The sequence below is a fragment of the Nyctibius grandis genome, chromosome 12 (genome assembly GCF_013368605.1).
Source record: "Nyctibius grandis isolate bNycGra1 chromosome 12, bNycGra1.pri, whole genome shotgun sequence".
In the NCBI taxonomy this organism is placed as follows: Eukaryota; Metazoa; Chordata; class Aves; order Nyctibiiformes; family Nyctibiidae; genus Nyctibius; species Nyctibius grandis.
Genome location: NC_090669.1, coordinates 3330198 through 3351320, shown reverse-complemented (window position 1 = coordinate 3351320; position 21123 = coordinate 3330198). Strand labels below are relative to the sequence as shown.

The window sequence follows — 21123 nt, the reverse complement described above, 5'->3', positions numbered from 1 at the left end:
GTATGATTGATCAGAGTAAGTAACAGCAAAAAGGATATTTACCGGGATTTAGTTCACCAAAAGGAAAGCCCGGTACAACGTGACACTCTGGGTCAGCTCTGTAGGGGTTAGCAGATTTGTATCACACAGCTTCACATAAGGCTTTGCCTTTCCCTTAAACTCTCCCCTTCCAGAAAACTATTCCTTTTTGAACAACAAAAAAAATAAAACAGTCCCTTGGTTAATGTCCAGGCAACTTCGAAGGATCAGAGCCAGGATTTATGCTGGGATGGGCAGAGAGACGGGGACCCGAGTCCCACTCCACTGCAACCCTACAGCAGGCAGGGCAGGAGCAGCTCGGCTGGGCCCTTCACGGGCACAGATCATGGCTGGTGGTGAGGAACAAATAATTAGGGGTGATCTATATCTGCGCAGTGAAAAGTAACTAGCTCAGAGAGACAAGCATGACTGCCGGTGCTGTCGGGCTGCTGGGAAGAGCCCCGCTCCCTTCCAGCAAGGTAACGAATTAATTGTGCTGTGTGGCTGTCGCAGGCAAAGTCACAGGTTTGCTTGCTGAGCGCAGCCCGTGTGCTTGGTGACAGTGACATATGGGGGACAATTAAATAACTGCCGTTATGTCCAGGTTAGTGAGAAAACAGATCCCCTTATGGACTGGGTTTGTACCATGTGTGTGGTGCGAAGGCAGACACACAGCCCGGGTTAGAAAGGAGACACGCTCGCTTCCCACCGAGTTTACAAGCTGCTTGTTCACATCTGCCTGTGGATTTCACTGTCACACAACCCCACCCTGCCCTGGCCCTGCAGAGCCCTCCCCATTCCCTGTCTGGCATGGAGGTTTGCTCTTTAACAAGGGTTATTTGGGCTTCTAGCTGGATGGCTGAGCTAGGATGTATGATTTACCATCCCAGGCTTTCCGAGCTCAGCTGTTCCCCCAAGCCAAGCCCAGCCAGCTCCAGTTCTCCCGCTGTAGGTGAACACACTCAGCACTCGAGAGTGACACGGAGCTGAACAAATCCCTCTCCCGGTAACAAACAACCCGAAGGCAATCAGCTCGGGGTTAGGCTCTGACCCGCTGCGGAAGGCGCAAGCCCTTGGGAAGCGGCAGCGGGACTGGACTGGGATGCTCATACCAGATAAGAACCAGTCCGAAGGAGAGCAGCCCAAGCCCTTTCCCTGCTCCCAGCCAGCTTGTACCGAGAGCAGCTGGGGGAAGGCAGAGGCAGCACTGGGGGAAGCAGCCCAGCACCGTTCTGTGGCTCCCTCCAGCAATCCCAGGGGCAGAGCACTGCCTATCCTTAGCTCCCGAGGTAGCTGAAATACCACCGTGATATTCATTAACGAAAACCATCCCGTCGGATGGGAGCTGCAAGGCAGGGGGGGCTGGTTGGTCTGTTTTGTTTTGCTTTATTTAATTGCTGGCTCCAGTACAGAGGCAGAGCAAGGCAGGAGGCTCAGCTCCTCTCACCTCGGGAGAAGCGGGAGCCCCGGCCCCAGGGGAGGTGAGAAGGGAAAAGTCAATCAGGCAGTATTTAAAAATCTACCTGCTGGGCCCAGGGGGGGCTGGAGATTTTAATGTCATTCCCAGCTTGAGATGCAGCCTGGAGAGTGAGGAAAGAAAGGGGTATCTTCTCTTCTTGGATCCTTAATTGCTCGTTAAATCATCTAACAAATGCCTGAACTCCTGGATGGCCCCATGCTCCTTGACAGAGGGGCTTCGTCCTTGGCAGGGGGGAGGAGTATTTTTAAAAATACTCATTTCACCTGCTTTTTCTGGGTCTATACAGTTGAGAGTTCAGTGGTTCACTCTGCAAAATAAAACTAAGTCTGGCATATTTTTAATCACCATTCAGCAGGAGCAATAGACTTTCCTACGAGCCGTTCCCCTGCTCCAGCCTGTCAACGCTGGGGCTGCCTTGCAGGCAGCTGCCCGCACTGCGGGAGGGAACCTCTCCCGTCCCCAAAAAGGGACCTGCGGTGACTGCAGAGGAGCATGGACCAAAATAATCCCCCGCCCTACGAGCTCAGCCCCGCTTCTGGCCCAAGCAGACCTGGTAACTGCAGCCAGAGGTGCCTGTCCCTCGTCACTCCCGTTCTGCCCCGTCTTCTGCTCAAACCCTCTTGCCTTGGGTCTTAAATCACAGGGGACTGTCACAAGGCTCGGTAGTGGAAAAGGTGAGGCAGCTGTTTCCCAGCATCAAAAGTGGGATGTCCATGCCGTTCCCTCTGATGCTTTGCAGAAGGCAACCTGCAGTTAAATCCACAAAGTTCAGCAGAAGCCCAGACCCTGCCCATAACAGCTGGAGAGCTTCAAATGTGCTTTGCTGTCACAGACAGACGGACAGATCCGTGACTTACACCTATAATCCCCCCCGAGTAGTCAAGATGACATACGAAAGACCCCCTTCCTACCTGACTGAAAGCATGGATACTTTTTCTGCGCCAGCCATGCACAAATAATGGGGCCACGGCAGACCGCAGCCCCGAGCGGACTGGCCATTAGCAGGTTTTGTGTCATTTAGAGCCCGTGAAAAGAGCAGAATTACAGCTCCGGCAGGGCAGGCAAACCGTACTCATGATTTATGAATATTCACTGAGCGCACTAAGCACTCCGGGGCAGAAAACAAGCTTTTGAAATTAACTGAACTCTTCAAGGTTCTTCGTTTGTCTTGGCTTTGAGGTGTGAGTCACTAATACTGTTTCTCCCAAACGAGCAGAGTCTGTGCAGAGGGCTGGGAGGATTCCTGGGCACTGAAATGTGAAGTTAAGTATTCTGCAAGAAAGACTTTATGTTCATAAGGCCTTCAGAGCATAGAGACTCCACCCGGTTAAGTTTTATGGGATGGTGTCTCCATACAGTACTGAGACTTCTTCAGCACATGAAGGCTGGATGTTCAGGGGACGTGAGGCTCTTTCTCTGAGCATTGAAGTCTCCAGCAGCTTAGGTTATCGTGGTGCTCTTCAGCATTGCCGCTCCTCCACTTCTGATTGTACCCATGACCTAAGAAATAATCTGCTTTGCCACAAAACCTGTAACACCTTGTCCCCAGTGCTCAGGCGCTATGCAGGGAGAGCAACCCATCCAGCAGCTGGGCTGTTCCCATCCATAGCTGCTAAATCTGAGCATCAGACAGGAGCATCAGCAGCACCTGGCAGGGCAGAGAGAGGGACAGAGCCTGTTGTAGCCAGGGGGGATGTAGGAGCTCCTCTAGCAGGAGATGCCCGGGCTCCCCAGGAGCTGCACGCCCGATTGCGGGGGGCTTTGTGCTCATCAGACAGGTTGCTATGATGGACAGGGATAGTGTGTGCATGGGACGGGGACAGCAAAGCGTGGGCACTGCCTGCACTCCCCTTTGCGAGTGTTCCTGGTCAGTGTCTGCTGATTTAGACCAAGCACCCTGGAAGGCAAAGACTTCCACCTGCGCTTGTCCAAGAATGGGTTTGATCCAGCAGATAAGAGAAAAGGTAATAGAACAAGGAGGTTGTCTTCACTAGTTTGCTGTAAGCACACATAAGGAATAAAAGCTCCTCTTTTCCAATTAATTATAGCAATAATAATTGGGTTTGTTTCAGCTGGTAGAAATATGAGACTTTTTCAAAATTTTCAAAGCAATGAAAGAAAAACTGCATTTTTTCTTTCTCTGGGGTTTCAGGAGTCTGGGAGGGGTGTGGGAGATCCACGCGCTGCAAAGCAAGCAGAGAGGGGTCAGGAATTCGGGTGTCCTGCTTCGCAAACGAGAGAAGCATCAGCCACTGTGGACTATTACAGCAGGGCTGAACTCGGCTATTCCAAGGCTGTCTAGACCTTCCCCTCCTAAATCCGAGACATCTTCCGGACCCGACTTGCGGCAGAACACTATCCTCCAGCAAAAGTTGCTGTTCAGGCGAATCGCATTTTTCTCACCAGAAAAGGTTCCACCCGACAGCGGCCAGCTGGCCCTGCCCTCGCTGCCAGACCCCCGCGCCACGGGAGATTCCTCTCCCTCTGAGCCACAGAGCACGGCAGCCAGCTAAGGTGGCCCGTGGTAACATGAGTTACCCCCTGTAGCCGGGGCTCATAGCAAAGAACAAGGATTCAGGAAAAGTAATAAGCCAGCGTCTGGGAAAAACTATTTCTGGAGCCTTTCTGCTGTCATTTCTGATGCAAACGGCCCCTCCTTCAGCAAGGTTACACACTCAGTTACAGCAGGTATCGTCACAGGGTGTGTGTCACTTTGCTAACAATGTAAAATATTCTTGTACCTGTATGAATTTCCTTCTGTTCCCAAGAAGCTCCACACATACGCAGTGCCAATGGTTTGTCTGCTGAGTGGAAATATTTGTTGACATGAGGTGGATGGTACAAATAACCTCTTTCCTTGTGTCTTCCTTGCTCCATCCTCCTTTTGCCCTCTCTGCTGGATCATATGGTGTGGATCCTAAAGCCCCATCCCGAGAAACACAGCCTCTTTCCTCCTGCCAATTTGCTGAACTGTTTCTGAAATCTCTGGCTCCCAGTTCTGCCTCGAGCATCCATGTCACCCCTTGTTTCTTTCCTCTGCAGGCTGATGCCAAGATGGTCTGCGATGTCGTAAGTCGGATGGAGGACACAGAGCCCTTCTCTCCAGAGCTGCTGTCAGCTATGATGAGACTCTGGGCAGACTCTGGGATCCAAGAATGCTTCAACCGGTCCCGGGAATATCAACTTAACGACTCGGCCCAATAGTGAGTACCCCTGTCCATAGTCTTTTGAGTTAAGAAGCTGCATTTGGGCTTGTTAAAGTTTTAACTGAAGTTAATGACCTCATAGCAGTGGAGCTGAACACAGTTCTGCGTACAGTCTGGGGCGCGTGTTGTGTCCCAGGATGCTGCAAGGCAGCAAGGACCAGGCAGGACATTCGCATCCTCTCTGGCCAGCGTGGGGTCAGTTCCGTGACCCTGAGGCCACGTTCCCAAACGGCTCAAGGTAGGTTTCTACAAACATGGATCTAGTGAGCAGAGGCAGAGCAACCCGTGGAGGTGGCTGATGGCTTCTTCATTTGTCTGATGGGTAACAGAAGGGTGTGATCACCTGCTTTGTACGGCAGTACAGCTCTTGGGTTTGCTCTCCTGACGGTCATACTGATAGGCAGCTGGATTACAACCAAGGGTAAGGGGTGTCTTTGATTTACAGTGGCATTGTGTTATCCTCGTAATACAATCGGTGGCATCTCTACCATTAGGGACCACATCCAGGGTTTTTTTAACGGTGGTTGTCTGAATTCATGGCTTTGGTTCATGCCGTCATGAGGACAGGACATTCATCCATCCATAAACAGCTGCTCTGGCTCTGAAGAAACATTGAGTGCTTCCCCAGCTTCAGTTCAGACCCATTCCTCATGGTAATTCATCCAACCTGTTTGCCTACACCTAGGCAAGGAGGCTAAAGCTTTTCATCCCATAATTTCCATCACAGCAGCTGTTGCAGTCAAGCAGAATGTCCCCCTGGCCCTGTAGGGTGTCTGGGGCAGTAGTCAGTAAAACATGGTTAGGTATAAGCACAAGGAACAAGCAAGCACGGAGTGATCATTTCCCCAGTTATACCCTTGGACCTTTTGGTACTCAGAGAAATAGAGGCTTCCCCAGACAGTGACAGGGGAATGCTACGTCCGTGCTTTTGACTTTCACAGTATCTCATGTCAACAAGTTCACCATCTGACTCATGCACTTCTGGAGTTGTTATTACGTGTTTGGATTGTCTGGCATCTCTGCTTGGGGTTTTCCTGGTTGTCTATCAAAACATGGACCCAAGCACCGGCGTGGCTGATGGTTCTGTTCCGTGTGGTGGGCCTAATGGTCCCCAGCCTGCACCAGCTCCTCCCATCCCAGCTGGCAGGGCAGTTAGGGAGCGCAGGATTATTTCTGCTCTTGTGGGGCTGCAGCAGAAGGTGACTGATGACACATCACTTGGCACTGACCGAAAACCAAATGGGAAACCTGCAGATGTGTGGTTGGTGTCACAGCATCCTACCCAACCATTTCTCATGGTGAGCGACTACCTCTCAGTGATGATCCTGATGTTATGCTGCCTTTTAATCACTTCTAGGTGGACATCCATGTTTAATTTATGTCTCATTGCCTGTAACAGCAAAATCTGCCTTCTCTTGCCAGCAGGTTTTTTTTCACAAAAGAAGAGTTTGATGACATAAACATACCTTTAGAGATATAAATTACATAAAATGCCAGTCTTAATTGCATTACAGCCTTGTGGAAAATTCTTCAATTGTTTTAGGGCCAATTACCTTGAGGAAAGTATTTTGATTTTCCTTCCATGCAAGATAGCAGTTGAAAATAATAAGCACAGCCCTCCCAATGTGACCAGCTGCTGGGCAATTCATCAGCGAGAGCTCTGAAACCACCAGCGGTTTCCAGACGCCAGCTGAAGAGGCTCTGTGCTGTGGTATTCACAGCGATAGCAACGTGTGGTTGCAGCCCAGCAAAATGAATTTCGGTGTCTTTAACAAAATCTCTGGCATCTGGCAGAGGACGCGTGATCCTCCTTGCCAGGGGAGGGCTGGGCTGCCTCTCTCCTCAGCCACGCCGTGGATCGGGTGGTGGCTGGACGCTTGTTTTCTCTGGGCTGGGTCAGATGGTGAAGCTGAAGATAACAAAGTCCTTTGCAGTTACAGACTTGCTGCCGTTTAAGGAGCCTCTGGTGGTTCTGTCACCAGGAGCAGGGATGCTGTGACAGGGCAGGGCACTGTAACGCGTCCTGCTGCACCTCTAGGCCCTGGTGCCACCACACCAGATGGCAATGGAAGTGAGAGCTCAGTCGGCACTTATTCACGCCCGGTGGACTCCCAGCGAAAAGAGGCATATTTTTCATTTAATCCTTCAATGCTTTGGGGTTGTTTTCTTCTGCATGAGTGAAAGATTTGAGACAGTTTCCTATTTTTTTTCCCCCATGGGAAAGGGCTTATCTTTATTGACACTGATATTGGATTTAAAACACTAGCAACTACAAAATGTGTTTTCATTAGGGCTGAGAAAAATAAATTCCAGGCAAGAACTGAATCTGAAGTTCCCCAAAGTTTGAAAAACAGTGATGGGCAGTGAGCTGGACCATCATCGCTCTTACTTCAGGCTTCTCTTGGTGTTCAGCCACAGGGATTGGGGTTTTGCTGGCAGCAGGGAGGTTTGCTGCATGGCGCAACCTCTGGATCGCGCTCCATGGCTTCTCAGCACGTGTCGCAAAGCCCAAAGGCACCAAGCGACGGGGTTCTGTCATGGCCAGCGTGGGTAGGACCTTCAGGAGTGGTCTAGGCCCTTCCCTTCAGCCCAGAAGCCACCCACTGAATGCCCTGAATGCTTTTCAGAATTCCCTTCCACTGCCTGGCTATTTCTAAGGCACCACCACTTGGGCTTCTCCGAGCCAGTGCTGCCGTTGGCCTGCATTGCTCTTCCCGTGCTTTACCTGGAGTTTTTTTAAGTGGCTCGAACACCAGACCTTCTGTTACAGCCCCTGGGAGACCAAGTCACAGGCTAATCAACAGCTTGCGAGAGCTGGCAGCATGGCTCTTATTAGTCTATCATTAATTTCACTGAAAATAGACTTAGTATTTTGTATTAGCCTAAACAAGAAGTGAGCTATAGCTCCTCTCTCCTGTCAAAGATGGGCAAGAGCGCATTGCTTTCTGCTCTCCCATGTGTGCCTGCCTAACGGTGTGGACTTCCCTGCAAACCTTTGCTCCTTTTGGCTCTAAAGTCAGCCTGTCCTTAGCAAGGATTTCATAGCTACTGCAAAGGAACAGTAGAAAACAGCACTTTTGCAGAGAAAAAACACGACTGAGGAAGAGAGGAGGTTCTGTAAGGGGCCTCCTGTGTCTTGGACAGCAAAAAGTAAAACCATAGGGACAGCAAGAGAAGGGAAGAGAGTAAGATGGAGCAGTTGGTTTCATCTTTTTTCGTTACTGCATTTTTTCCATCATTCCCTAAGGCAAATTTATGGGTGGGTTGAGTTCCACATTCCTAATCTCTTGATTGTTTTTATTCCTACTTTGTCTCCTCTTTCTTTCTTGTCTCCATGCCTAGGAGCTAAATCTACCTCTGATCATCAAAGAGTCTGGGCACTGCTGATGTCTTTTTCTTCTCCAGCCAGTTTCTGTCTGTGGAAGCACATCTGTGACCCACATTTTGCTTTCAAAATGAGCAAAATAGAGGTTTCCAGCTGGTTTCCTTAATCTCCTACTTTTGTTCAGATTTTTAAATTGTCTTGTGTTTCCAGGCCTCGAGTTCGTAACTAGCCTGGTCAGTGGAGGGCAGTGCATAGGACAAGTTTGATTTTAACCCCCCAGGGATGCGGACCGGCTCTGAACGGCCTCCAAACTTCAGGGGTGGGAATGGAGCAGAAGGAGCATCCACACGAGCACCCGTTTTCCGTGTGCATATCCAAACAGGCACAGGCCCTACAAGGTGTGTAGGCAGAGACAGTTTGCAAGTACACAGACACGAAAAAGCCAGAATCCATCTCAAGTTATTCTCCTCCTGCTTCCAAGTACATTGAAAGATCATTTGATAACGCCAGGGCTGTGAAACTACCGTGAAAATGTAAAATATTTTGGGCCTGCATTCAACCCATCCATCTTCACACATGTCGGAGGTGTCAAGGCTAGAAAGCTTGTTGCCTTTGGCTCTCTCCGTAGCGAAGGGAGGGAGAGATGCCTCCGCAGAGTGATACAGACCTCACTGCTCAGTGGAGAAAGAGAGGTGCAATTGTGTCTGCTGCTCTGCCATAGCTAACCGCAGCCCTGACGTCTCAGGTTTGTGCCAAAAACCAAGCCCAGACTGGACAACGCTTTGGTTGCTCCATCTTCAACAACTCCTCTGGCAGTGCCTCATAGAAAAGCGGCACCAAACTCAGAATAAATACTGCAGTGCCTTCCTTCTCACCCTGTCTCACGTGGGACTGCTTTCTGATCTCTTCTCCTTGCAAAAGAATTGTCTTTGCATGATGGCATCACCTCCCCTACTGATACTTATTGCATCCCACATGCCAACACACACTTTGCATCAAGAGAACAGTCAAGAAAGTAGAGCCAGATGTTGTTGTGGTGTGGTGAATGGCTGCAAAGAGGCTGTAAAATCTCCATCCTTGGAAACACTCAACACTGAGCTGCCTGAGCTAACTTTCATACTGAATTTAACTTTGAAGTTGGCCCTGCTTTGAACAGGGGGATGGCCCAGGTGAACTCCAGAGGTCCAATCCAAACAGGCACTTTTGGATTTGCCTTTTGTTTTTTTATCCCCCCTATCTCCTGTCACCAGCAAGGCAAAGGTTTAGACCATGGGACTTGCGGGACGTGGGCATTACGCACGACTGTCAGGACATGGTCTCTTTTAATGAGCTGCAATTGTTCCTGGCTCTCTCAGGCTGAAGAAAGAGGAATTATAGGTCAAGGTTTTGCATTAATATTCCCATCAGGTGCATAGATTCCATTTTCTCATCACAGCTTTTGCATTAGAATATGGTTTTCTGCACACCCGTCTTACTCGTGCCTGTCACTTGCGCTCCGTTGCATTTAATTGGGGGGAGTAGCAGCATAAATGGAACATTCCGATTAATTGGGATGACTCGCGTTGGGCTGTTATTGAACAACCCACCTTTGTGTCTTGGAGCCCAAGCACCAATAAAGCAGAAAGGGAAAATACATCACAAGCGCAGATGTAGATACATTTGTTTGAATTTATGGTTTAATTTACTCCTGTAAGTAAATCTGCCCACCAGCTTTGATAATTAAGTTCCCCCTACGATAAGCAAAACAAAACAGCTGCTAAAGGCCAGAGCTGGTCGACTGGAATCGCCAGCCTTGCTCAGTTCTCACAAATGAGATGCAAATAGATTTCCAGGGAGGAGCAGCTCTGCCACGTCTGCTGGTACCAGGTCTGGAGTAGGTTTCTGGTAAGTGGGCCGTGGGGTGAGCAGCTCAGGAGGAGCCGTTCCAGCCCAGGACAAGCACTGCTGGGCAGGGCAGATGAGCTCCGTGCACTCAGGATGCAGTTTTCTCCCTTTCCCCCTCTTCCACATTCTCCCGGCCACCAGCCTTTCCCTGCCCCAGGTTTTCCAGCGCCATGCTCCCCTCCCCGGACCGCAGGAGGTGCAATTCCTCCCTCGGTCACCCCATGCCCTGTCCTCCCCCTGCTCAGTGGATGTGCTGTGCCGGGGCGGTGCGATTCACCAGGCCCCACGGCACAAGATTGCCCAAAAAGCATTTGGGGGACAGCTAGAGGGGGGCAGCCGCTGCCAATCCCCCCTGCCCTCTCTTGGGGTCCAGCCTGGGCACAGGTCCAGCCCTTGCTAGAAGAAGGGGAGCAGTGCAGCATCCCTACTCTCAGGTGTTTAAGGTCAGGAGTTAAATCCAAAACCAATCATGAGCTTAGCTAAAAAGCCCGAGTTTTTCAATATATATTAAGACAACCATTGGAAAACTACTTTTATCTGCTGCTTCCTAAGCCCTCTGGCTTATGCTTTAAAGCCTTTTGTCTGTGAACAGGAGAGCTGGAAAGTCCTTTTTTATTTCCTTAAGCAAATAGTCCATCTAATATACAGCCTCAAGGGGCTGGGGCTTTAAAGGAGAACAAAAATGAAGGGGAAAAAAAAAATAATTGTGACACTTGCCATAAAATCACAGGACTCGGCAATGATGGGGATGAAGCACCCGGAGCTGTGCCCACGAAGGGAGGGCGGCATGGCCCCCGGTAGGAAGGCAGAGCTCCCCGGGACCCCCGAGAGCCCGTGGTGCCCGGCTGTGAGCGTGCCCACTGGCATAACACACAGATCCAAGCCCACAGCTCCTGTTTTGCCAGCCCCCATCAGAAACCCCTCCAATTTCCCGCGTGCCTCTGACCCCCCCAGCAGCCCGTACTTGGGCTCTCAGGGTAATTCTGCGGGAGGTGCTGTGGATGGGCACACGCTCCCTCCACGCTGCGGGCATGGGCTCCGGGCAGGGCTGCTTAGTTCAGAGCAGAAGGAGACTGGAGTACAGCAGAGCCAACTCCCCTCCTCGTGCCAAAATCCGCCTGCTTACCCCTTCCCCACCTCCTATACATCCAAAGCATGTGAGTGCTTGAGTGCCTGGAGAAGGCACCTCCTCTGAGGTGTTCTGGGGCTGAATTTATAGGGAAAAAAAGAGGAGAAATGGTGCTGAGCCTGGATTTTTAGGCAGCACCTTCTTCATTTTGCTGGGAGGGAAGGGATAGAGGGGAGAAGGAAACCAGGCACAAACCGCACCGTGGAGCCACGCCAAGGAAGTGTCAGCTCGGGTTTTGGCGGTTAGTCCAAGCCTTGCTGGGGATCTGTGATGCGCTTTGCCTCGCTGTAACCCCTTCCCTCCTGGGCTACGCTGAGCAGCAGGTTTGCTGGGAGCACCAGCACTGAAAAGAAATTCAGGGCTCCGAAACTGCAAGCCCAGGCTGTGAAACACCCTGCGAGCAGTCACTGGAGCTCGGAGGCTCTGACAGCGCTTTTAATGGCATAAATCAGCATTTCCCAATCCCTCAGTATTGCTCTTGGTACGTAAGGTTTGACGACAGCGTAAGAACCATTTCCAAACCCTCATTCAGGAAAATACCAGCCAGTACATCCTATCGAGCAGCGTTAATGGCAGTTTAAACATTTTCTGTTAAACAGCTCCACGGCCTTGCACTCCCCAACATGAGAAATACTGCTCCAGGGAGCGTGCGGAGCAGCGAGGCCAAATCTGCAACGGGCAGGGGTAGGAGAAAGAAGGAGGAAGAGGAGGCTGACACTAGCTAGGAGCTGCTGAGAGCTGGTAATTGGTAACCGAGTCCAGGCAAAAACCTTTGCTCAAATTAAACTAACATTGGAAGCAGCAACTTTGCATTGAGAAATCCCCAGAGGAGTATCTCATTGAGCACAAATAGGTAAACAAAGAAATGAGACAAATATAGAAGTTACAAATAAATAAACTCAGGAGAAAAGGCTACACATTTCTACCCAGGAGCTCAACTACCTGTATCCTGCCCAGGGGACCACCCTTAAGGACATTCCCACCTACAATGAAGAGCTGCATCTCGTGATCCAGAGTCTCAACCAGGTCCCATCTGCACATGGTGGTGGCAGTGCCAGTCCTGAAGGTGACAGAGGGGAGCCTTCAGTGCAGGACACCCCGGCCATACCTCTGGGCAAGCTCTTCCCACCTACACCTGCTCTCTGGGTAGGGCTGGATGGTTTCCCACCTGCCTGTGCTTCCCAGCACCAGTGGAGCTCCCTTTGAAGTGGAGCACACGGGCAGGGCAGCGGAGCTCAGCCCTGCTGTGTTCGGTCAGACATTTGCGATCACTATGGGAGACTTAAGAGCACCTGCTTCAAATAGTCGGTAGTAAATAGAAAATGTGCTAAATGCACAGAGGTCATGCGCATGACCTGTTTATCTTACCAAGGGTTTCCCTGACTTCTGTGCAGGCACCTATCCGAGTGTCTGAAAGAGCTGCGCAGCCCCCTGCTCTGCCTGGTTCGGTCCTTTCATCCTGCTCTTTACCTTCCCTTGTCCCAGAACAGAAGTACTGTGGGAGGGCTGTAGGTTTTGCTTTGATCTTGCTGACTCTGCTTGATGTGTCGCTGCTTTCCACCAGCTTGACGAGGAATCTGGGGGTAGGACTGTACAGCTCTGGGGCCCCCAACATCAGAAGGACACGGAGCTGTTGGAGCGAGTCCAGAGGAGGCCACGAAGATGCTCAGAGGGCTGGAGCCCCTCTGCTATGGAGACAGGCTGAGAGAGTTGGGGCTGTTCAGCCTGGAGAAGAGAAGGCTCCGCGGTGACCTTCTAGCACCTTCCAGTGCCTGAAGGGGCTACAGGAAAGCTGGAGAGGGGCTTTTTACAGGGGCATGGAGTGACAGGACGAGGGGGAACGGTTTTAAACTGAAAGAGGGGAGATTGAGATGAGATCTGAGGAAGAAATTCTTCCCTGTGAGGGTGGTGAAACCCTGGCCCAGGTTGCCCAGAGAAGCTATGGCTGCCCCCTCCCTGGCAGTGTTCAAGGCCAGGTTGGATGGGGCTTGGAGCAACCTGGTCTGGTGGAAGGTGTCCCTGCCCATGGCAGGGGGGGTTGGGACTAGATGGTCTTTAAGGTCCCTTCCGACCCAAACCAGTCTGTGATTCTGTGATTCTGACTAGCCCTTGGTACCCTGGCTGAAGTCCCAGCAGAGCATCACAGAGTGGCACTCCCTGGCTCACCAGGGCATCTCACGGTGACAGTGGGGAGCGAGCAGCTTTGCTCCACTGCGGGGGGAGCTGTTATGTGGACTTATAGCCCCCATCAACAGGGAAAACCTGAAGAAAAATGGGACAAAATCCAGTATCTGCCTTTAAACACACCACTTTGCATCCCTGCCACGTGTTCCCATAACAACAGAGCCACATTACGCACCGCCGTGGTTTCCACTGCAGTGCCCCGGCTGCTCCCTTTGCGCCGCAGCGTGGCACGTCACGCTGGCTCCCAGCCCGTGCACGATGGGCCTGGACGCCCACCAGCACGTGGGAGATGATCCCAGGGAGCACTGGCTGCCCGCTCCCTGGCTCCTTCCTCCACACTGCTCGTCCTCCTCCTTTTTCCTCACTTACACCTTCAATCTCCTCAATCCAATCCTCAGCCCTAGGGACAAGCGGGTCATGCAGTGGGTGCGTGAAGAAGACCCGACATGAAGAGCGTATATGGGTGTGCAAAGGCATGGCTTAGCATGAGCAACAGTGCGGGTATGACCCAGACCCATCCTGCAGCCCTCCCTGTACGGACGGGGGGGAACACTCCTGGGATTCAGGGCATTATTTTTATTTTCACTTTGCAGTGGGAGCCAAAAAGCTCCTTATTTTGAGAAGCTTCAAACATTGATTGGGCACGGCTGATCCTTCCATCAGCTGGTGCAGTGCCACCAGATGAACAGATCTTGCACGCATCTGTAATTACAGCTTAGCTTGTGTTTAAATGCAGCGTCATTGATCTGCAGAACTCATCAAAATCCAGACAGGAATGCATGAAATTATATTGGATGGAGCAGAAAAGGACATGACAACATCCATTTTCAGCCTTCTTTGTTCACTAAAAAAAAAAAGGCATTTATTTATCTCTGTTCAAACTCTTGGGTTAACTTACTATTTAATCATCAATTGTAACACCATTATATAGGCTGCTCTTTATGTAGGGAACACATTTCTTTCTTATCGGCTAGCAAATTTCTACCAGCCTCACAGTATCTGCCCCTACATGGGCAAAATCCCTCTTAAAAGCATGGAAGAATATTGCTTAAGGGTTAAAAAACTCAGTACAAATAGGTCTTGTGGTTAAAGCTCATGACTGTGATTTAGGGAACCCAAACTGACTTCCAAGTGCCACCACAGACTTCCCGACATATCCTCGGGCGAGTCATCTATCCCCTTAATACCTATATTCCTCCTAAAGCAAGTCTGATAACATTTCCCCACTCCAGCGGGAGGCTGGGAGGACACATCAATCATGCTCAGCAGCAGCTGAGGTGCTCCAGCAGCAGAGAGCAGAGACGTGGGCTGGGAAGGGCGATGCTTGTGCTAACCAGCCATCTGCTCGAGATGCTCTCCTCCCCTTCTGCGGCCAAGAGGAAGCTCAGCAAAAGCATTTATTGCCAATAAAGTCCGCGTTGTCTGGTAGAACTCCTGATGTTTTCCAGACCTAATGCTGCTCTGGGCCAGCTCCATCCTCCCACTGAAAGTGAAGTGCTCCTGGGTTGGTTCAAACTTCTCCCACCAAGCAGGCAGGGAGGGATTCCTGGTCTACCCACCCGGCTTATGGCAGCACCTTGGCCCACAGCTTGCTCCCAAGAGGCATGGTCACTGGCAGGGACGTGTCCCCAGGGCACAGGGGAAAGTCTCTGCACAACCTCAAGTGCAGAGACAGCAGCCGTCCCCAGCCCTCATGGAGGAACATGCCTTGGAGGTGGTGTCCTCCGCTCATCTCCCACACCAGCTCTGCAGCCAGGCTGTCCCATAGAGTATCCCAAGCTGATTTTATCACACACACGTTCCTGATGCATCTTCAACTGAACACAGGGATCAGCCTGCTCCTGCTGAGACCTGGGAGCAACCCAAACCTCTATGAGGTGGGCTGGAGGAGCATAACCTTCCCAGGGCGATTATCTGGCAACAGGAGGCTACCACTACAGACCTCTCTGAGGTCATTTGTGCCCGTAGAAGTGAGAGAAAGGAAAAGTGGGTGCTCAGCAGGACGTCTCACCAGCCCAGCCTGGCCCAGGTGACAGCCTTCCCTGGTGGGAAGATGGAGCTATTTTGATACATGGCAAACAAATCTCCTCCTAACAACAGTTCGGCTAAATGTTTTCTAAAGGGATGAGAAACCCCAGGAATCTTCCCGTAACCTGTCTCTGCTGCTGGATCCGGCCTGGACTGAAACCAAAATACTGCAACACCACGAGCAAAGCTGTTCTCGGAGGAGCCTCAGCCCGACGGCCGCTGAGAAGGACCAGAAAGCCCCTTTGCATAGCACAGATTTTACACGCCCAAGAGACCCACCTCTGTCTGGGGTAACTAAGACACTTTTAGCATGCAGCCAAGGGTAAGATCTCCCGGTTTTGCTTTTGCTAGCTGTGGGTCACACCTGTCCGCAGCAGAGCATTGGCTGGTTTTGGTACCCACAGTTTCTGGCAGGGATGCTTAAATGGGATTTGAAAGCAGAAAGCCCTATAGCTTGCTAATAGGTCGGGAAAACGCACAGATTAGAAGATCCAGAAACCTGATTCCCACTCCATCCCCAGCACCCATCTCCCTCAGCACGGTGAGTATATACGTGAGGCCCCTGATTGAAGTCAGCTCCCGACAGACCCGCCCCACTCTTCATAATTGCGCTATCATCCAGCTATGGGCATCCTCTGTCTACTTGATACCAGAGCGCAGATCTCATTAACTAATGCTTCCCTTCCTAGCATTAGATCTAAATCCCTCCCCGGTGCTCTCCCCGCCGCAGACACACACCTAGCACTACAAAAAACCCCGCAGCTATATCTATTTTTTTCCTTCCAGCTTAGAAATGGAGATGTTAATGCCACAAGTGCGTGAATAGATGTCCTGGGCCTTCGTGCACACCCTGGGGAATCTCCCTGGCCAGTGGCTGGTCAAAAGGTTAAAGTCCATGGGACTGGTTTCATCTGTGGTCGCAGCTGTCTGCTTGCCAGGGCTGGAGTAATTCGGAGTAATTAGCTCGCGAGATTGCCTTGGGGCCAAATCGAATCAGCTGCCGTGCGATGTAAGGGGCGCTGGGGCAAGCGAGTTGCTTAAAGGTTTAGACATAGATCCTGCTGGCTGCCAGGGTGCTGAGTCCCCCCACGCCTCATCCCTGCTCCAGCTCAACTACTGTCCTTCGGAGCCGGTCATTAGGAGGAAGCAGAGGCTCACATAAAGCCAGAGCTAGACGGGAGCTGTTGAGCCTTCCTCTGCTTCAGCCGGAGTTCGATTAGTGCCCGCGTCCCTGGGGTGTGGAGGACACCTGTGTGCAGGGCCACCAGGAGAGAAGACCTTGCCATGCCTCACCCCAGTGGGCTTGGATTTATGTAGCACCGCTGGAAAGACCCAGCCAGCCCCCGCAGAAGTCTTTTGCTTATAAAACAAAGGTGAGGGTGCCCTGTGGCCAGCAGCCCTGTGCTAAACAATGGTTTACATCACAGAGGCTTTGTATAAACAGCGGCATTGCCCCGATGAGGACACTTCTGAAAGGGATCACACCACTGCTAGCAAACCACGTTCACCAGATCTGCCCCTGCAGCAGGTACGGTGAGGCTGGCGTTAAACTATTCGGTTCTCTAAGTAGCATCATATTAAGTGACCATAAAGCAGTTGGTTACATGTAGAACTAGGCTGTTGTAGCTCCCTCCCTTCCCCATCTCGGGTAGGATGTAGGAGATCAGGAAAACCCCTTCGTGGCGTGATGAAAGGCTCCAAAGAGCTTCCATGCAGGAATGGCTCAGGAGCAGAGCAGAGATGCTCCACAGGGGGTGTGTGGAGGTCTACAGAGATGTCTACGGAGAAACAAGTGGGGAGTAGGGAGGAGAGAGAGGACAGCTGTTCCCAGACAATCATTAACAAAGTTCAACTCTGACAGGGCACTTTAAAACCAGAAAGAAGCAGTTTTTCACAGACAAGATAGCTGAGCTGGGAAATTCCTTGCTGCAGATGCGGCTGTTAGAAGTTTACATCACTTCAAAAAGTACCTAGACAAACTTCTGGAAGAAAAATCATTGAGGGGTAATAAATGTAAAGACATCACCCTCCTCTTTGAAACTCCATTATCCGTATAAGCATTGGATGCTGGGAAAACTGTCTGAGTACGGCATACCTGCCCTGTATTCATGCTCTTCTGTCAACGCCGGCTCTTGGACACTAGTTAAGCTAGGTGGGTCATTGATCTGATGCAGACACATTGTTTTTCTCTTTTGTAAGGGCTCCAATATGCAAAAAAAAACCCTTTATCAGTATCTTACATACTGTCCAACTTTCAAATTTCATTGCAGAAACATGAGCCCACATCTGCTTTCCCAGGGCGGCTCCAAAACCGTTTCTGAGTAGGTTGTTAGCCTTGGCTTTGCCTCCAAAGCCCACCTCTCCCCCAGCCAGAGCTCTCATCACAAACTCAAACTGCACCACAGTGTCCTTTTATTCCAGCAGTAACCAGACCGTGCTATATTGCTGACCAAACCACCACTGGTGAGCAGATCCAGCAGCTTACGCCTGGAGACCCTGTGTGTCCTGAAGTACCTTTGTTATACAGTTGCTGTTTAGTGATTCTGCTCATCCACATGCAATGCTAAAAATTATTCAGTCATGCCTTGGAAAACTGCAAGTCTAACTAGGACAGCTGAGCTCCAACCTGCTTTTGTTCATTCCTCCTGCCTATCATTAGTATTAATATCAACTTGTCAAGCTGATGTTGCTGCACAAGCCCTGTACAGCCTGCTGCACGACTCCTTTTTCTTTCCCACTTGTACTCAGCCAGGTCTGAGCAAACAGCCTGTAGCCCTGGCCAGCAGCAGGGTCCTGCTTCAATGCAGGGAAAAAAAAACGCACCGCAATGTAGCATCCCTCTCGTCAGGGTTTGGCACCATCCTTTAATAGAGGGACCATCCTCCTCATTTCCCAGGGGAGAGTAATGAAAACTCAGAGCATCCAGCAGAGTTAATTCAGGAAAATAACCCCAGTAATCTCTGGCCTGGTGACCATCACTCCCGCTGTTATCCTTCTGCAAGAAGCAGGCACCAGAAGTGGCTTGTTACTGGTTGGATCTGGGGGAGGGAAGCTGGGGAGTGTCCATGCTGGTATCTCATCTGGTTGGATGTGACATGAGATTTATCATCAGGAGCAGTGGCAGGACAGCAGAGCCTGCCATGTAGTTCATGTGATTCCCATCGAGGCAGGATTGGATGAGTGGGGAACACAGCCAGAAACACAAAACGCGTTGCCTAAAGTCCAGGAGTGAATTCCCAAGCCCTCCCTTCTCTGGGCTGGGCTCAGAAAACGCCAGACAATGCTCTTGCCCTCTTAGCTGAGTGACTTATCCCCTAAGGTCTCTTCCTCCCGCCTGCCCCAACCCACCTGGAAGCACCCCAGGAGCAGCACGTAACACCTTCTGGCTCTCGTTAGGAGGACAGGAGGGCTCCGCGCTCGCGTGTGCACGTCGTGGGCCCTGCCCTTAGGTGGGGATGGTTTCTGAAGGGACACGATGCCACTGCTTGGCTCCGTTTCATCTTTCATAACTGATGATTATTTAAGACACGTGTTGCACCACTGCTCTGTGTGCTGGATGAGTGCTGGGCTCTGAGAGTGGGCTGGGGCTTTTTCCCCCCTTCCCCAAAATAATGCAGCAGATATGGCTGGGCATGGGGTCTGCAGTGCCACAGCCTCTGGGTGTTTGCCCGGCGCTGGCTGTCCTGGGCAGCCGTACGGAGCCATATCCCACCTTCGGTAAGCAGCACCCACACGGTTTTTCTCTTCTGGTAGCAGATGATACTACGAGAGTTTACTATATTGTTGTAGAGTCACTACTGACAGTCCCTAAGCCCAGTGCTTATCCTCTGAATCCTTTCTCTACAGTCACCAAATATTAAGTGGGTTTAATGCTAGATATACATCAAGCTATTTGTTCATCAGAAGTCCGGGTACAAGCTAAGGTCAGACACAGACAGCAGACGTTAGAAATGCCCGTTTCCATCCATGAACTAGGAAGGAGCGCTCGGGTAGAGACATCTTCATGTAAGCATCTGGAGTTAGATGAGATGATTCCTGCTCGTGACATTCTTGATTGAAAACTCGGCATTTGCCAGGACACGACGCTGGAGCTGACCCTCGAGTGCCTCTGTACACGGAGCAGAAAATAACGCAGCAGTGACTCAGCTGCGTCTGTTGACAAATGGGGATCTGCTTTTTCAATCAAATCCACACCAGCCAACCCAACGAGGCTGGGGGATCCCACGCACAGCCGTTCCTTCACGGAGGAGACGTGCACAGAGGCCAGGACCGGCAGGACGGGGGAGCAGCTGGGAAGATGCTGCTGTCTCCAGGCTTGCTCTCCTGAAGTTCCCACTCCCCTGCGTGCAAACCCGCCCCAGACCGAGACCTGTGGCTGCCACTGCGCTGCTGCTTCGCGAGCACTGCGGACGTGAGCTCGGCCTCGGTGCTCTGTGAGCACCTCGGGTGTGCTGGATGCTGCCTGCAAAAGGCTGCCAAGATGTCACCTTTGAGGCAAGAAAAACCCAACAGACATTTAACCATTCACTTCAGCAGACGTGAATGTACGTCTGTGTAAGCCTTCCCACAGGGATCCAGCTCTGACCACAGCCAGCGACCTCAGCTACGCTTCTTCATCCCAGCAGGCGGCCAGCAGAGCCGTTGGCATAGGCAGTACAACCCTGGGAGAAGGTGCCCGTGGTGGCAGAGTGCCTGGGGAGGGGTCCCCGTCCACGCGCTGCACGTAGGCTGCTGCCACCGGTCTGGTCCTGTGGGGTAACTCGGACAAGAGTCCTTTCTGTACGCAGTGTCTCCGGCATCAACAGTGCCACATGCTGTTGGGAACAGCAAATGAAGGCACAAGAAACTATATTTACTCCCTATTTTCAATATTACAGTGTGGAGATATTTAATATCAGCTACTCCTTATAGTGTGTCTGCCTTTTGTAGCGTCCGTTCGATGAGCTCCTCTCCCTGTAGTGGGGAAATGCCATTTCTTGTGCATTTTGCTTTTAGCAGCGTGATATGGTTGGGCATCACCTCCCTGAGCCCGATAAACTGGGTGACTCAGAAACCTGCAATCTGCTTCGAAACAAAGCATTTAAGATAAAAGATATAAGCAGTAATGGAGCTGCTTGGCTCAGGAGTGGAAATGCTAGGGGGTTAGTCATGGACTCAAAAACCTTCTAACCTTTCTTCAGCGGTTTTTAACCCCTGCAAGCCCTGGGCAAGGCAGGCTGCAATAAGAGCTGCTGTGCCATTTCACATGTGCTTCTACTCCAGCGTGCAAACCCTGGAGCTGGGAGGTGGAAGGAGCTCTGATGCCAGCACTGTGCAGTGGAGGTGGTGCAGAAGGGGGAGAGCCGAGCGCTCGCTCCACAGCCTCCAAAGTGCTCTTGTTTCTGCTGGTTAAACAGACGCCGGCTTCTGGGGGGATTATGTGTTACCCAGCCTGTTGGCTGCGACACCTAATTATCTCCAGCAACAGTTTGGTCTTGAGATCTGTGGTCCAAAGGGCGTATCAGGAGTGATGTCATCCCGTGCCATGTGGAGCAGTTTGTCCCCACTTGGGTTTCCCTGTTCCCAAAGAGGTGACATCCCCGACACATCCCACCCTCTACCAGCTCAGGCTCACACCTAGCAGGCCAGCAGGTCCTTCCAAGCAGCATGGCCAGGGAGCACCAGCACTCTAGTGAAGCCTCAGAGATACCTCCAGCAGGAACCGAGGAGAACAAGCACCAGCTAAACTCAGCTCAGCATCCCAACAGCAGCCTGCCTCAGCTTCCCATTCCCGCAGCGGGATGTTAGCGTGGCAGCCGTGCCGCGGCACGCTCCTCCAGCTGGGCTTCCTGGGGTGCACATGCAGACAGGGTCCAGCTCCGCTGAGGAC

General features: G+C 51.4%; 1 protein-coding gene across 3 annotated transcripts in view; it reads left to right on the top strand.

Moving 5' to 3' along the window:
* The window catches only part of GNAO1 (G protein subunit alpha o1), a 137835-nt gene that overhangs the window by 89473 nt on the left and 27239 nt on the right, over positions 1 to 21123 (top strand). For all 3 annotated transcript variants that reach the window (XR_011049110.1, XM_068411656.1, XM_068411657.1), the window contains exon 4: positions 4541 to 4701. Coding sequence is in view for 2 of the 3 variants with exons in the window: in XM_068411656.1 (XP_068267757.1) it covers positions 4541 to 4701 (161 nt within the window). In the remaining variant the exon portion in view is untranslated. The remainder of the gene's footprint in view (positions 1 to 4540; positions 4702 to 21123) is intronic.